Source organism: Mirounga angustirostris, unplaced genomic scaffold (assembly GCF_029215605.1).
Source record: "Mirounga angustirostris isolate CCGP_5_RB_7025 unplaced genomic scaffold, mMirAng1.0.hap1 SCAF_4, whole genome shotgun sequence".
In the NCBI taxonomy this organism is placed as follows: Eukaryota; Metazoa; Chordata; class Mammalia; order Carnivora; family Phocidae; genus Mirounga; species Mirounga angustirostris.
The window spans coordinates 72,271,525-72,287,620 of NW_026991712.1; the positions used below are offsets into that span (position 1 = coordinate 72,271,525).

At 46.1% G+C, this 16,096-nt stretch overlaps 1 protein-coding gene across 7 annotated transcripts in view; it reads right to left on the reverse strand.

Annotated features, from left to right (window-relative positions):
- Positions 1-5,381: 5,381 nt before the first annotated feature.
- FAM110B (family with sequence similarity 110 member B) overlaps positions 5,382-16,096 on the reverse strand; it is a 147,969-nt gene continuing 137,254 nt past the window's right edge. For all 7 annotated transcript variants that reach the window (XM_054512612.1, XM_045896524.1, XM_054512611.1 and 4 more), the window contains one exon: positions 5,382-8,238. In XM_054512612.1, coding sequence (XP_054368587.1) covers positions 6,825-7,937 — 1,113 coding nt within the window. In that variant the 5' untranslated portion in view covers positions 7,938-8,238 and the 3' untranslated portion in view covers positions 5,382-6,824. The remainder of the gene's footprint in view (positions 8,239-16,096) is intronic.

Here is a 16,096-nt window from a genome sequence, read left to right on the forward strand (position 1 = left end):
ATATCTGATAGTTTTTGAGGACAAGGAACACCGCATAGGAATAATATATATTAACTAAGTCATGTGATGGAATTGTTAGCGGTGCACAGTCCCACCGTTTCCTGGTCCTTCGTGAAGGTGGTGGAGCTCTCATGTCTCTGTTCCAGCTCCATCGGCTGATTCACCTGCTCTACAGCCCTGAGTCCCACCACTCCTTTGCTCTGCACCTGTTTCCTCTGTAAAATACGACAGAGAGGGATAGTTGATCACTAATGTCTCTCTCAGACGAACCCAGAAGCTTCAGTCCTGATGTGATCAAATGTGAGAAATAGGTTTGAGTCACTCACTGTATGGAAGAATCATAATGCAGTATCCACAACTGTGTTTTCAGCTTCTGGGGAATGTTGCATAGCACATCTTACCTACCGCAAAGGAGTGAAAACGGCTCCCACCCTCCTAGATGCTAAAAATTCATCACGGAGTGAGACTTTTTTTTTTTTTTTTTTAAAGATTTTATTTATTTGACAGAGAGAGACACAGCAAGAGAGGGAACATAAGCAGGGGGAGTGGGGGAGGGAGAAGCAGGCTTCCCACAGAGCAGGGAGCCCGATGTGGGACTCGATCCCAGGATCCTGAGATCATGACCTGAGCCGAAGGCAGACGCTTAACGACCTAGCCACCCAGGCGCCCATTACAGAATGAGTCTTAACATGTGCTTTATTAACATGGGTTTGCATAACTCTTGCCACTTACTGGATGTGTGCCTTTGAGAAGTTGCTCAAGCCTCAGATCTCTCATCCGCAAAATGGATTCCCATTCACTTTTAAAGTTCTTGTGAGAATAAAGTGAGATAATGTGATGAAGGGCTTCACATCACATTTAAGACACACTATAGTTGTTTCATGAATGTGGAATGAATGAAATGCCCAATTAGTGAATGAATATATCATTATTATTATCACAGTTTTCTATGTTGTGTGCACTTGGCCACATTCAATTCTGTCCGCTTCCAATAACCTGTGTTTCTGGAGATTCTTTCCATTCAGAGAAGAATCTTTTTACAGACTTCATTTCTTTCCCCAACTAGAACTCTCTCAGGCAGCTGGTACATAAAATGCCAGTCAGGGAAGTATTTGATCCCCATCAGGCCTTGCCTGCCATCCTGCTTTCCTTGACGACATGAACCCAGTCTTCTCTGAATTTTTGCTAACCCCACACCTCATTCTAATGTTCCGAAAACAGCTCTCAGTGCTGTCACAGCCCTGAAGCCAAGGGAACGCACACATCAGATGACTTTCCTTCTATCTTACAGATGAGCCAATGGAGGGAATGTTTTAGGCAGATGGGTCTGTTATTGGAGAAAGGGGTTTCAAAAGGCTGCTGAGGCCCATCTCCCTCTGGCTTTTCCTTCTGCTGGGTTTCTGCCAAAGCAAGGGGGTGCGAGCTGAACATGGGAGAGAAACCCTCCATGACAGTGACTTGTTCAGAGGCAACCATACCACCACTGAGCCTGTGGTCCTTCATAGGACAGCTCTTGGAAGCCATGTGGAAGCTAATAGAACTCTTGATCATCTTATAGGGCTAAGTGGACAAGGCGGGTTACACATTTTCAAAATTGTGGTGAGATTCATCATCTTTTCTGAGCTAAGAATCTATTCAGTTCTTCTGGAGCATCCTTAACCTTGTTATTCCTTTCCCAGTGCATCTTCTGGGCAAGACACACCATGTCCCTCCTCAAGGACAGCAAAAGGGAGTGATGCTGATTCACCAAATTGCCAAAATGTGTTTCCTGAATGTTGAATTATGGGCAGACATTTATCTCTGTTTACCCTTCTGAAAGTCCTTGGCAAAAAAGACAGGATGTACCTCCAAAACACAGCACTCTCAAAACTGAAAGAACACTATTCTAACAACAACCTTGTCTCTCTGGGGCTTAGCAGGCTCTGTGTTACTCATCGTGGAACAGCTAAAGTCTTTTTCTAAATTTTATTGGTTACCATTTTGGTAAGAGTGAAATTGTTGAAATTCTGAGTGAGACATGTTTGTATATACAGGCAGCAGATGAAATTAACAAGATGAATTTAAGAGCACTTTGGTTTTAAAGTACAACACACTTTAGTCTGCCTTTCTCTGTCTTGAGTTGGGCTGTGGCAGGGGGATGGGGCAAAGCTGGAATTGCAGTGTTTTCAAGTCCCATCCTGCCTCTGACTTCCTCTGGGATCTTGGTTAAGGGGCTTCACCTCCATGGAACTGAGAGGTTCTTCACCTGTAAAATGGGACAGTAACTACCCCCCTGGGTTCATTTGATAACACTTACAGAGAGTAACTAGCACAGGACTTAAAAGTGATAGGTTAAAAAAAATCCAGCCAACACTTATTAAGCATCTACTATATACTCTGGGCTGACGTGCTGTGCACTGGCCCACTCTGGGGTCACCATTCACATTTTAATCATTGGAGCTTTATGAATTATTAGGACTATTTTTTTTTTAACCTGGCAGAAAATAAATTGTTTTGAGGAAGGTATACCTTTTAACAATTTACACAAAGGCACCATGTAAGCTAGCAAAAGCTGGGCCCATGGGCAGGACACAAATTACTAGGTAATGGGAAAAGACAACATAGAAATGCAAAAATCTCACCGGTTGATTGTTGTGTTGAGTCCTGAAAGAGCAGGAATCTGCAAGGTCAAGGAGGAAGGAAAAAGCATTCCTCACAGAATGAAAAGCTACTGAAACTCAGCAGTAGTGGTGATTTTGAAACATGTCCATAAATTCTTGGATATTCCTTCCTTTGAAAAGATGAGGTCTAGGGGCGCCTGGGTGGCTCAGTTGGTTAAGCGACTGCCTTTGGCTCAGGTCATGATCCTGGAGTCCCAGGATCGAGCCCTGCATCCGGCTCCCTGCTCAGCAGGGAGTCTGCTTCTCCCTCTGACCCTCTCCCCTCTCATGTGCTCTCTCTCTCTCTCTCTCATTCTCTTTCAAATAAACAAATACAGAATCTTTAAAAAAAAAAAAAAAGATGAGGTCTAACTCTCCTCTCCATGAGTGTGGGCTGTATTTAGTGATATGCTTTTAATGATCTGAACATGGCGGAGGTGTGCGACTTCAGTTGTTGGATCATAAAAGGCACGGTGTCTTCCTCATTGCTTTCTCTCTTGGGTTACTCCCTTTAGAGGAAGCCAGATGCCATGTTGTAAGGACTCTTGCCACCATCACATGGTTCATCTTGGAGTTTTAGATTCTCCAGCCCCAGTCAAGCCTTCAGAGGATGCAGCCCCAACTGACATTTTGTGTGGAGCCTAATGAGATACCCTGTGCCAGAACCATCTGACTAAACCACTCTGGGATTCCTGACCCACAGAAAGGGAGGTAATAAATATTTATTGTTTTAAGTTGCTGAGCTTTGGGGAAATTTGTTTTGCAGCAATAGATCACTAACACAGTGGCAAAAAGCTCCCAATGGAAACTTCCTCTGCTTGGAGCCTAGGGGCCTGGGGACACAGAAAATGGGGTCTGAAAGATAAATGCCCAATATTCTCTGATAAGAAGTTAGGATTTATGCTTTCAGCAACATATTCAAGCTAGAGGACGTTTTTACATAGAGGAGTGACATGATCAGCATTATGGTATCTTTGGCATGAAATAGGATGGGAAAGGAGATTGGTTGGGGGCTGAGGGGCCTCCAGTTAGGAGGTTACAGGAACAATAGTTCAGGTATGAAGATGAAAGCCTGAATTAAGACAATGGCAGAGGGGGTGGATATTGGGAGGACTGCCTTAAAATTTGGTTTTCAGAAACAACCAGTATTTAGGGCCATCCTGTGAAATCTTGCTTCACTCCACATTGCGTCCGGGGACAAGTATGCTGAACTACACGACAACTGTATTCCTACCAACATGATCATTACCATCACACGCACACACGTGTGCATGCACACACAAGATACTTTTCATGCACTAACAGAATCAGCACTTTGTAAAAAGGACTTCACAATTAGGAAATGTCTCACTCGTAGGATTTAATATTAAGCCTTTGAAACGGTTCTTTATAGAAACTAATTTCAAGAACAAAAAAGAAAATAATGAGCTCCCCCCTTCCATAAAGGGAACCAAAAGGCTCACATTTATCCTTTGTACAAATAAGGCCACGGAGGATTAGACTGAATTATGGTGGGACACAGATTAAACATGGTTTTGAAATGCTGGAAACTTCAACAGAATCCATGACTAAAACAGCATTGACAGTGATATTAAATTAGCTAAGAAGTGCTCGCCTCCCAAAAAAAACTGGTGTCCTTAGAAAAATAGCATCTATTTTTGGTATTTCAATAGCTCTAGAAAGAGATGGATATATAAATGCTAAGCCATGAATACTTCAAATGGCCACATTTCTGCCCTAATGGTGAGGGAAGAATATATATATGTATATGTATATATGTGTATGTGTGTGTGTGTGTGTGTGTGTATATATATACTTATTTTGAATTAAATGAAAGAAACCTATTTTCATTCTATAATCTTGCATGCACTGTGTCATCACCACTGAAAGCTACATTTCCAAATGTTTTTTCTGGGAAGTAGAGTTCTAGTGGAACTGATAATTAATCAGAGAACCAGAAAGAATTCCCACACTAGCAGAGAGAGGGTCAAGGAACCACACTTGATTTCCAGAAGGAAAAAGTTACAAACAGTAATAGTTGGGAATCTTTATCATTTCTGCATCTGAAAAAATGCTTTTTAAACAATGTTTTCTTCTACATTTACACAGTATATGGAACTTTTGAAGCAATGTTAATCTTCAAATGACTTGATTCACTAGATACTTGAATACTCAGCATCCTAATAAGAGGAGATAAGATTTGTCCACTAAGAGGAATGCTGTTTCTCTTTAGGGTGAGCATCTATGTTCCTTGAGGCAGAGACTGTGTGTCGTTGACCACAGCAGTCCTGTGCCTACTGCCAGGCCCAAAAAGGGGGCCACTCACCAAATGACCTGTTGAAAGAGGAGTGAACGAACGAATGAGTGGACAAATGTATGAACACGTGTAATGCTAATGATGTTGGGCTTGTACAAATAACATTCAAAGGCAGGTCTCCGCTGTAAGAACTCATAAATATTTACAACTGAAGGTCTTGCGGAAGATGTGAAAAATTCTTATGTTTTAAGAAAAGGTAAAAATACCTCAAGTGTGAACTAAGTAAAGATGAAGCAGCATATTTTAGGAACCTTGACAAAACTATTTTAGCAAAAGCACACTGCTATCGCTGTTCAGAATAACTGATATGGCGAAAGTCACTTAATGAAAACATGTTCCTTCGAGGCTACCAAAAATCTGCTTCTGGCCCACAGTCCAAAGTTAGACTTTTCATGGCGGGTGCAAAGAAAAACCACCACCATTAGTGCCTGCACCAGAGCTATTTATTAGCGTAACTTTTTCTTTTTTCTTAAAGATTTCGTAACAACTGAAGTATGTACAAAGTCTTACAGCATTTACACCATAAAAAGTTCCCCATTAGCTGATGAAGTCTAAGGTAGTGCGGCTGAGAACTTCAGAGCATGAGTACGGATCAATGCAGCAGACCGCTACACGTTTTTACCTCTCGGCTACCACACACCACCGTCAGCTGGTCCACAGCTAACGAGGCACCTGCAAGACAGGTTACTGGGGAAAACGGGAACGAGTCGATATGCAGCACTAGAGACCAAAGGGTGGAAAAGCATCATGTTTCTACAGTTTCCTAGAGCTGTAACAAAGGTCCACAGCCTGGAAGAATAACATATGCAAGACAATACGATCGCACTGCTCAGATATGGTTCGGCTACGAAAGGTATTCGCTTTTGAATGGGAGGCTCTATACTGATATGGCTGGTATTTCCATTTGTGTTCATGTCTTCGGATAGCTCACCCCCGCACAAGCCCCACCCGCCTCTCCCAAATAAATCAACAACACAGGGAGGGAAGGAGAGAGGGAAGAGAGTCAGCATAGAACTAGTTCTTGATCAAAAAAACAAACAACTTTTTTTTTTTTTAAGACATTTAGTATCAGCTTTAGGATGGCCATTCCCGTCAAAAGATTAATAGTAGAAATTTCGGAATCAACCCAAATCAGAGAACAACATCAACAAAACCCCCAACCCCCAAACTCCTAGATTTAATCACCTTCATTGTTTCTGATTGTCTTTCCTTGGGGTATTACACAGAGCACCAACATTTACACACTTAATCGGACACAAAACGTAGCACTGTTGCCCCAACCATCACTTTAGTAAGTGGCAGGAGAATTCCAATATGCAAATGATTAATTTAACATCAGGCTCACCGCTTTCTTCCTCAGAAAACCCAGCGTGGTTCTCTATCTTAGGTCAGTCACTGTATCTGTTTGGTAGCAGATCCCACTGGTTTTTTCCCCATTGTTTCGGGCTCACATGTAGGCAAATTGGCTTTTTATTTCAAAAAGATTCTACTCTCAACTTAAAAGCCAGTTGATAAAACTTTTAATTAAGACACAAGAGCGCGGGATATAAAAACACAAGAACCACATAAATATTGAAGAAGTTGTATACCGTTTTTCGTGTAAACAGTTTTGCTTAAGATCGAAGCCCTAATCGGATTCTGGCCCGAAACTCTTGGCAGACGGCGTTGTGTTCAGCCAGGCTCTGCAGCGATGGTTCACGTGGAAGCCAGGTCAGTCCCCATGTTGACAGGCATGCAACTTGGAAACATTGCACAACAAGCAACACAAAGAGAGTGGAGAAGCTCACAACACTTCAAGGAGACCTCACAACCTTCACGACTGCGGATGCACAGAGACCCACCCCTCCCTCCTTTGCACGCACTTTGTCTTACACGTGGGAGACCTTCTGTGACTCTCTAGCTTGTTTGATGCTATATAACCACTTGATGATCCTAGCATTTCTTTCGATGGCAGAAATGCCATATGGCACCCGGTCATTGGCACTGTCATCATTTCTAAGGTCACTGTTACTGTCCTGAGACTGTTCGCAGTCTGAGCTGATCATGCTTGCGCTGCGGAAGTTGAGGGAGATGATGTCGGAATTAGCCCTTGCAAAGTTTTCCATTCCAAGGTTTTCCAGCTCTTCGGGGTCCAGTCCGCAGTAGTTGAAGAACCTCTCCACGTCTGCGTCCACGCGGAAATACCTGTCACTCAAGTCCGACTTAGACCGCTGGAGCGAGGGTCTCCGGCTGACTCCGCAGGCTGGTTCCCCCGGGTCGGCTTCAGGGGACTTCACGGTGGCCATGGCCGCGACCTTGGGTTTGGGAGGCAGAGGAGGGGCGGAGCTACTGCAGGGGATCGCTTTTAGGGGCTTCACACTGGTCACTTTGCGGATGTCCGAGGAGCTGTGGGAGACATGGAGAAAGGACTCGGCCGACTGCTCCAGGAGCCTCCTGCCCACGTGGGAGCCGCCTTCCTGCGGGCTGCCGCGGCCCTGCGTGGGGTACACCTTCAGGGACTCGGCGAAGGAGTGCCGATGCAGGTCGGTGGAGTCTGGCCGGTGGGGCGGCCAGTTCCGGGAGCTGTGCTTGTGCCCCGAGCCCGAGCTGGAGCCCTCGGAGCTGTTGATGATGTTTTTCAGGATCTCGAGCTTCAGGTTCTCCCTCTGCACGCCACTCTCGGTCTTGGCGTGGCTGCCGAACACCCGGAGCGTGGGGCTGCCCAGGGCGCGCTTGGCGGCCGGGCACACGGGGGGCTTGGCCAGCACGGCCGGCTTCACGGGCTCCTGCTTGGCATTGATGACCTCCTGACTCTTGACATACTTGGCCTTGTCCGCTTCCAGCCTCTCCACGGCGCTGAGTCTTTTGGGGTTGGGCTCGGCCTGCCTGCGAAAGTAGTCGGGCCCTTTGTTGAGGATGCGCAGGGGGACCGCCGAGGTGAAGGTGCCCGCGGGGCTGACCGGCTTCACCATGCTACCTGTCTGTAGGGTCTCCGTGGGCATGGTGGGTGGTCTCTCCCCGGCAGCCGTGTTGGATTCTGGTCTGGGCGCCTCCGGATGCGCTGAATAGACACATGTACATGAAGCACAAAGGGCAGCGGACGGAGCCTGGAACCTGGGTGTCAGCAGCGGCAGCGGCGCCTCATCTCACAGCTCATTAACTCGCACCGGGCCTCTAATTCACTTTCCCCCTTTCCCAAAGGCCACAAGCCACAAGTTCCTTTAATCTGCTTAGCTGCCTCCTTTCTTCCCCCGAAGGATGTGGGAGTCTCCTCCAGGTCTTTGTGCTCGACTGCAGGCAGAGCTGAAACACACAACAACCAACCGCGGGTTAGGATGGGCGAGTGACATCACGGCTGTAGCAACAGAGAAAGCCCGCGGCGCCCCCGCCTCCGCCGGGCCGCTTCCGGGCCGCGATTCCCGGGGTCCCGGAGCGCGGACCGCCCGCGCGCCCTGGCGCCCGCAGTCGGACGCGGGTGCTCGGGGACGGAGAGGGGCTGAGCTTTCCCACGCGTGGGCTCTTGCAGCCACGTCCCCATGGGTGAGATCCGCCCCCGATCACGCCCGGCTGGCATTCCTTGTATCAAACCCAGGAAATCCTGGCTGAACGTGGAAATGCGGGTTTGGCAGAGCCGCGTTCCCAGTTCACTGAACGGCCCTGGGTCCCTACGAATCCGGTATCTCTGCTTTAGGCTCCGGCAGCGGTGAATTAGAATAGGTCTCTTTCTCAATGAGGCAAAACTTCTAATTTCTTACTACCCAACAATGTCTCTCTCGGTAAGATCTGAAACAGGCACTTCTTTAACTCTTCAAGAACTGAAAATGTTGGCAAGAAACCGGATTGGCAGCAAAGATGAAAAAAAATTTTAAAAGCGTGTTTCAGTTATCTTAACTTCTGCCAGCCAATATATTTGAAAACACTTTCTCCCGAAAACAGACTATGTATAAAGTTCCTCCTGTTAACTACAAGCTTGTTTTTTTAATTCAACAAGAAAACTAGAAAAACCTCTAGATTAACCTTGTAACTAGATAATTTGAGTGCTCCATGATTTTTCACATCTAATGAGCAGAAATCAAAAGTTTCTCTGTGGTATGTATTTCCCCAAATCCCCTAGGGAACTAAGAATACAATCTCAAGAGGTCAATCATATCTAAATATGTTAGAGAAAATTGGTATAACAGTTAATTATTCATGGCTTTCTGAACAATTTGACCACCCCCTCCCTCAACCAAAACCACTATAAGGAAACTTTATCAGTACTCCCAATATAAATCCACAGGCCATCTTTCTACTTAGGACACAATATATGTAGCATTTTTCTAAGGACAATTCCTCTCTCTGCCTGTTACTGCTGGCAGAGAACATTTTTGAAGGCATCAGGATCCCAAAGTAACTGGTTACAGACTTTTTCAGCATCTTTGGTTGTAATTAGGAATATTAAGGGTAATGTATTCAACTAACATCAAATAACTAATTTATAAAATAGAGTGGTATTACTATAAAAGCATCTGCTCTCATAGTAAGAAAATGAAGTGTCTATTAAGAACAAGCTTGGAGGTGGGGGAAGGGAAGCCTGATTGTTCTCCTTTATCATCTTTTAAAAACTTAATCTCAGGGGCATCTGGGTGGCTCAGTCATTAAGCGTCTGCCTTCAGCTCAGGTCCCTGGGTCCTTGGATAGAGCCCCTCATCCATCGGGCTCCCTGCTCCGCGGGAAGCCTGCTTCTCCCTCTCCCACTCCCCACTTGTGTTCCCTCTCTCGCTGTGTCTCTCTCTGTCAAATAAATAAATAAAATCTTTAAAAAAAAAACACCTTAATCTCAAATACACCCATCACCATGTTTTGTTAAAAGACAATTTTGGCAATCTGCAAAAGCATTTGTTCTAATAAAAATATTTTCCGATGCGAGATTTGAGAAGCCCCAAGGCAATTCCTACATAATGACTTCCTTTAATTGTGCAGTTCTATTATGATACTTCAATTTAGTTGAAAAAGCCACCTCCTTCCCCCCTCTCATGAAGATTAAGTGAGACTGTTTCTTTGAACAAATTTTGAATGAAATGGCGGAGGGGAGTAGCAAGTTCTCGGCGGAGCTTTCTGCATTTCTTCATCCACCACCCTGGGTCCACCTGACTGGGAAGGTGAACCGGGGACCCCTTCACTGAGAAGCTCAGAGCCAGAACAGGTAGCAGAGCCTGGGCTCAGAGGCAACCCCACTGGTTCTTTCCAGAGCGCTTGAGAGAGGGTTGCCCCACCCACTCCACTCCAGCTTCACATCTGGGGCTTCCAAATGTGTCCAGAGATGGGACAGTGGCAGTACATTTGGGGGCAGAGTGAAGGACAGGCCTGAGATTTGCGCCCATCAGCTTTGTGCTTAAGGACCAAAGCAAACCTCCCGCAAGGCAAGCAGGAAGGTGGCCCAGTGGGTGGTAGGTGACAGAGCTCATACCCCTTTCTCCTGGGGCCTCCTCTCATCACCTGTGATATGAAGTGCTTGGATGAGATTCCCCAGATCCTTTCTCCCTCTAAATCATGTGGTTCTGAGGAGCTAAGAATGAATGAACTATTTCCAATTTCAAAATGGCATCCGGGACTATTGGCCCGTGACTGCACCATGGTTCCTGCATTTACTGTTCTTAGGAAAATATCCTCTGAATGATGAATTGTCCTGATCATCTAATGTGAACTGGCTTTATAGCCCACGGTGGCCTGCATGACTATCTTCCCTTCTAATTCCATCATATGAGGACCAGAAGCCCAAATATCTACACTGCCACCGACCCAACTTTGCAGCATGCCCCGTCTGTGACAGTGGGTTCTGGGTCCATTGGAACCCTAAATAAGAATCGTTACTCTTAACTCACAAGACTGACGGACACTGGTCTATTTATTTACCAGGGTGCATGCCTCAGGAAGCTCACTTGGCCTGCTTTCACACTGTTTGATTTCTTCCCCCAAAAAAGGCGTGAAAATGGGTAAATGGAGGCAGATGCCCTCAGAAGGGCTCCTGTGGGCACACCCATTTGCTCCAAGCCATCTAACCTTGGGGAGCAGTTTCTAGAACAAAACCAGTGTGAAAGGATTATGTGAGAAAGACAGTGATTGTAACCACTTTCTACTTCATTTCCTTTTTGTTCCGCCCCTCCCCTCTCTCCTCTGTCATTCCCAATTGCCCTAATAATTTTCAACACACTGATATTTACACATGACCGCGTTCGGAGTTTAAAAGTTTTAATTTGAACTCTGGAGAGGACAAGAAAAAGCATCTTCCCGGAAGAATCGAAAGCAGAAGACAATGCTGTAGGAGCAGATCGGGTGCTAGAGGACCTGTTTTAGCCAACAAACTATACCAACTTCAGACAAAATGAAGGTGCCTTAGGCTGCTCCTTCTTCTAGTACTTCTATAATCCCTAACTTCTGTCCTTTTACTTTTCAATGCTTCAACAGTGTGGACTGGGACAGAGATGTATATTCCCAGAGTTCTGTAGTGTAGACTTTGTTACGATGTGGACCAAGTACAGTTGAAAAGACGAATGAAAAGACGAATCACATGGTAGGTGACACACCTGGAAACCTGGGGCTATGTCTCGACGTCATTAATGTGACAACCAGGAACTGTGCTCAGGGAGCACCACGGCACGTGACCCCCCCCTCGCCCCGGCTGATGCATCCCTGTCACCGGCCCCTGACACCTGGGCAGATGCCTCAGGTGTGGCCAGGAGAGGCTGCTATTTCCTCATCTTGCTCCAGGAAAGGAAAATCAGCTCTCAGCTGCATAGGACTGCACAAACCACAGTCATTATACAGTCCTGCTTGATCCCTGACTTATGGCTCAGAAGAGGGAACATATAAGCCGGAGGGAGAGAGAAAGGTACACTCGCAAACTATTGGGCTACATTCAACCCCGTTGAATAACCATTCGAACATTTTGTGAAAGTCTAAAATGAACTGGAGAATAAAGCTTGGCAGAGTCGAGGTGCAAAACGGTCCGCTGAACCAGGGCACACGTGAACTCCACCGCGATCTGGCCTGCCGCCTCCTTCCCAATGGAGAATCGGGGCTAGAGGGGTCACGCTATCTGTGTGGGAGCCCTGCTCTGGCCGGGGAGGGCTGAAGCGGCATACCAGCCAGGGACAGAGGGCCCAGAAACAAACGGTGACTCCCACTCACTTTGGCAGTGTTTCTCCAACTTGAATGTGCCCGCGACTCCCTGGGGATGTCCTTGAAACGCAGGGTTCTGAAGTAGGTTTGGGGTGGAGCCCGAGCTCCTGCGTTTCTCGCAGATCCCAGGTGATGCCCAGGAAGCCGGTCCAGCAAGCATCAGGTTAGAGCTGAAACACCTCTGGCACAGAGGAAAGCCAACCAGGCTTTCTTGTCTCGTAAATGAATAAAAGTCTGGGGCTTTGGGGGCACGGAAATAGCAACCAGAGAATTCAAAACTTGTAAAACCAAAGCGGCCTGAACCTACCTTCAAATCTGCCAGCTACTCACAGGGGCTGCTAGGTAAAGACTAGAACCGTGACATTGGGGAGACCCAGCGCGCTAGGACTAAGAGCATTTGCAACCCTGAAGGCAGTTAAGGAGAGAAAATGAGCCTTGAAACATATGCTTCATACGAAAAATGCTTAAAGGTAAAGTTCCTAGAATCCAGGTACCACGCGCCTCAACCTCTGAGGTAGGGCTGATCATGGGCGACTGCGGCCTCCAGCTAAGGGCTGCTATGGGGACTGCCCGTTCACTGTGGAAGCAGCAAGTCCAGATCTCTGCAGAAACTCCCGATTTTAAAATTCAATTTGTGAAACGCTGTGGGCCAAGTGCTTCTGGTAAGTAAAAAGAAGGAGACAGTTAATGCCTAATTGGTCTTTAAATTTTAAGTAGGAAGAAAGCACTGCAGTTAGAGCAAGGACCCCGGGATTGAACACAGTCCTAGACCCACCCATCGAAGTTTCTTAAATATGTGAAGACTGGCCATTTCCCACATGCCTTACGGCCCAGAAAAGGTGGTAATATTGCTGTCAAGAGGGAGCCTAATTCAAATTCCAATCACCGAACATCTCAGCGACGTGACCTTATCTATGAAAATTGAACTTGTTGAATTCGGTGAGCTTGAAAACGTCTTCAGTTCAAACATTCTTGGAGGCAAATCACAAAAGAAGCAGTTTACCTTTGAGGTTAATAAGGGTTCTCGAAGAACACATCTTTCTAATTTCCTAACATGTCTGATCACAGAACACTGACAATATGTATACAATTGTGCCATGTCACTTTCTGACTTTTTTTGTAATAGTATTTATGCTACTGACTTTAAAGCATCAAACTCCAACTTGCTGGGGGGTGGGTCACTCTCACAGCTCTATTCTTGCATTTTCCCATTTCAGCACAGAGAAACATCTTTTTCAGTGAAGTAAAAATGCACAGTTTCACAGGACAGTGTTACCTTCTGAATTCCTTACAAATATAAGAGAAATGCACTCACAACATATGAGTGCTCACTGAATGATGGGCTGTGTTCAATCAGTTAGTACCCGTTGATGGAGCAATTAGGTGTCAGGTGTAAAGAAACAGGAAGTCATGACAATTTAGAAAAAAAGATTCAAAATGCATATGATGAATATGAATTGAATAATGCTCGTTCTTGACAAATGTGGCAGGCCTGTCCCAAAGGACTTCCCCACAAACCACTTCTCAGCAGTCAGATGAAGGGCAGTGAGGATCTGGAATAAAGGCACTGGAAGTGGGTCCATCCTCTCTTGAAGTGGCTGTCTACCGAGTTCATGGTACAATCCAGAAGCATCAAAGACAGCCAGTAGCTTGTGCGGAGTGCTAGGGGGACATCAGTCAGAGACCCATTGGGCGAGGTGGGGGCAGATGGACTCCAGATTTGAGGCAGAGTACGGGGAGCACACTGAAGGGGAATGAAGCATCAGTGACATGGTCAGATCGGTATTTTTAAGAAATCCCCCCGGCAGCAGAGGATGGGTAGCAGGAGAGAGGGGCCAGAGGGGCTGCGGAGAGGAGCTAGTCAGAACTGTCCAGAGGAAGGAGACGGGGGCAGGGCTCGGAGCAACTGCCTTTGGGTCTGGATTTCTTAGTTTCTTCGAGCATCAGGTTAGAGCTGAAACACCTCTGGCACAGAGGAAAGCCAACCAGGCTTTCTTGTCTCGTAAATGAATAAAAGTCTGGAGCTTTGGGGGCATGGAAATAGCAACCAGAGAATTCAGCCCCATAAAGGCTGAGTAGCCTTGGGCATGTTACTGTACCTGCCTGTGCCTTAAGTTTTCCATCTCCAAAATGGGAATAATAACAGTACCCACCTCTTTGCAGGATTTGAGAAGGTTCAATAAGGGCACAGACACTTTTCGTTCACACAACAATTATGAGGAGGGTGTCTCTGGGGATGGAGAGAAGCATGGGTGATTTCAAGAGATGCTGACAAGGTACATTGGGCTGAACTTGGAGACGGACCAGGTGTGGAGGGCGAGGGGGTGTGTTGAGGACGACTCTGGGCTTCCGGTATGACCGCTGAGAAGTGGTTTGTGGGGAAGTACACACTCTCTTCCATCACTCCTTCTTTTGCACGTCAGGCCTGAGCCAAACCCACCACAGCAGCCCCTGCAAACTAGCTGTGTGCACGCACACATCGGGCCTTACCCCTGTGGCCAATGATTTTTGAACCAGCAGGGTGTCACAAAATTTGTCACCTCCTTAATACATACCGCACATAGTTAACAATACCATGGTTACCACAAAAAAATTATATTTAGAAGCAAAATGTATTCATAAATATTGCTTAATTCTGGGGGCTAAAGGAAGCAACACTATTCCACTTGGAAGACACTGATTTATCCATTTTAATGAATATGCCACGTTTTCAACATCTTCCCTTCTGAGTGCATACTCCTTTGTATTAATTTCTTTTATGCTGCAAAAATAATTTACAAACAATGCAAAAGTAGAGGAACATATCGAAAGTGGAAAAGTAAATGGGGAAGTCGTGAAAGTATGTTTCCAAAAATGGACTGAATTTGCACTCTACTGATTGAACAGAAACTAAGAAATCAGAGGGCCAACCATCTGGAAGCATTAAGTCAAAACCACTGCCCTTTCAGGACCTGTACTTTTTCAATTACTTAATGACGTGCCTTGTTCTCTCTTTTATCATCCGGTGAATCCTGCTCATCTATAATTCTGGCAGCTGAATCTTCTCTACTGACCTCAGCGTTGCCGTCAGCATCCGCTTCAAGCTGTAAGTGAAATAATCTGGCCAACCAGACTATCACTTTGTATATTCTTGGAAGCCAGGGGCTTTTTCTTTTTCAAAGATTTTTGTTTATTTATTGGAGAGAGAGAACACAAGCAGGGGGAGTAGGAGAGGGAGAAGCAGGTTCCCTGCTGAGCAGGGAGCCCGATGAGATGCAGGGCTTGATCCCTCATGACTTGAGCTGAAGACAGACGCTTAACCAACTGAGTCACCCAGGCGCCCCCCAGGGGCTTTTCCTAATAACATTTCAACTTTTGATTCCAGTATCCTCATCATTTTTTCAGCTTATTTTTTCAGTTGGCTAGAGGTCTTCATATGTTACTTAGTAAGCAATCCTGGCCCTGGGTTTCCATTACTTTGTTTCAATTTTCCACATGTTGGGTAAACTACTTCCCCACTTTTTTTTTTTTTTAAGATTTTATTTATTTATTTGACAGAGAGAGAGATAGCGAGAGCAGGAACACAAGCAGGGGGAGTGGGAGAGGGAGAAGCAGGCTTCCTGCCGAGCAGGGAGCCCGATGTGGGATTCGATCCCAGGACCCTGGGATCATGACCTGAGCCTAAGGCAGACGCTTAACGACTGAGCCACCCAGGCGCCCCCCCACTTTTTCTTTAAGCCCTGTTTCTCCTGAAACGTCCATTCTACACAACTGCAGGGTAGAAACAGATGTTGGAATGAGTGCACAGATGTGGGAGAGGCCAACTCTTAGCTTCTAACGACTTCCTAGATATGGACCAAGAAGTGATATCTATCTCACTGGCTCTAGTATAATGTGCTGGGATACACTGGTGGGGCAGCACGAAACTTGCGGCCTTTTGATAAATGTGCGAAAATTATTCTGACAACCCAGGAGGCACTGTGTTATGGAAATATCCTCCAGGTGGCGCTGTGAGCCGAGC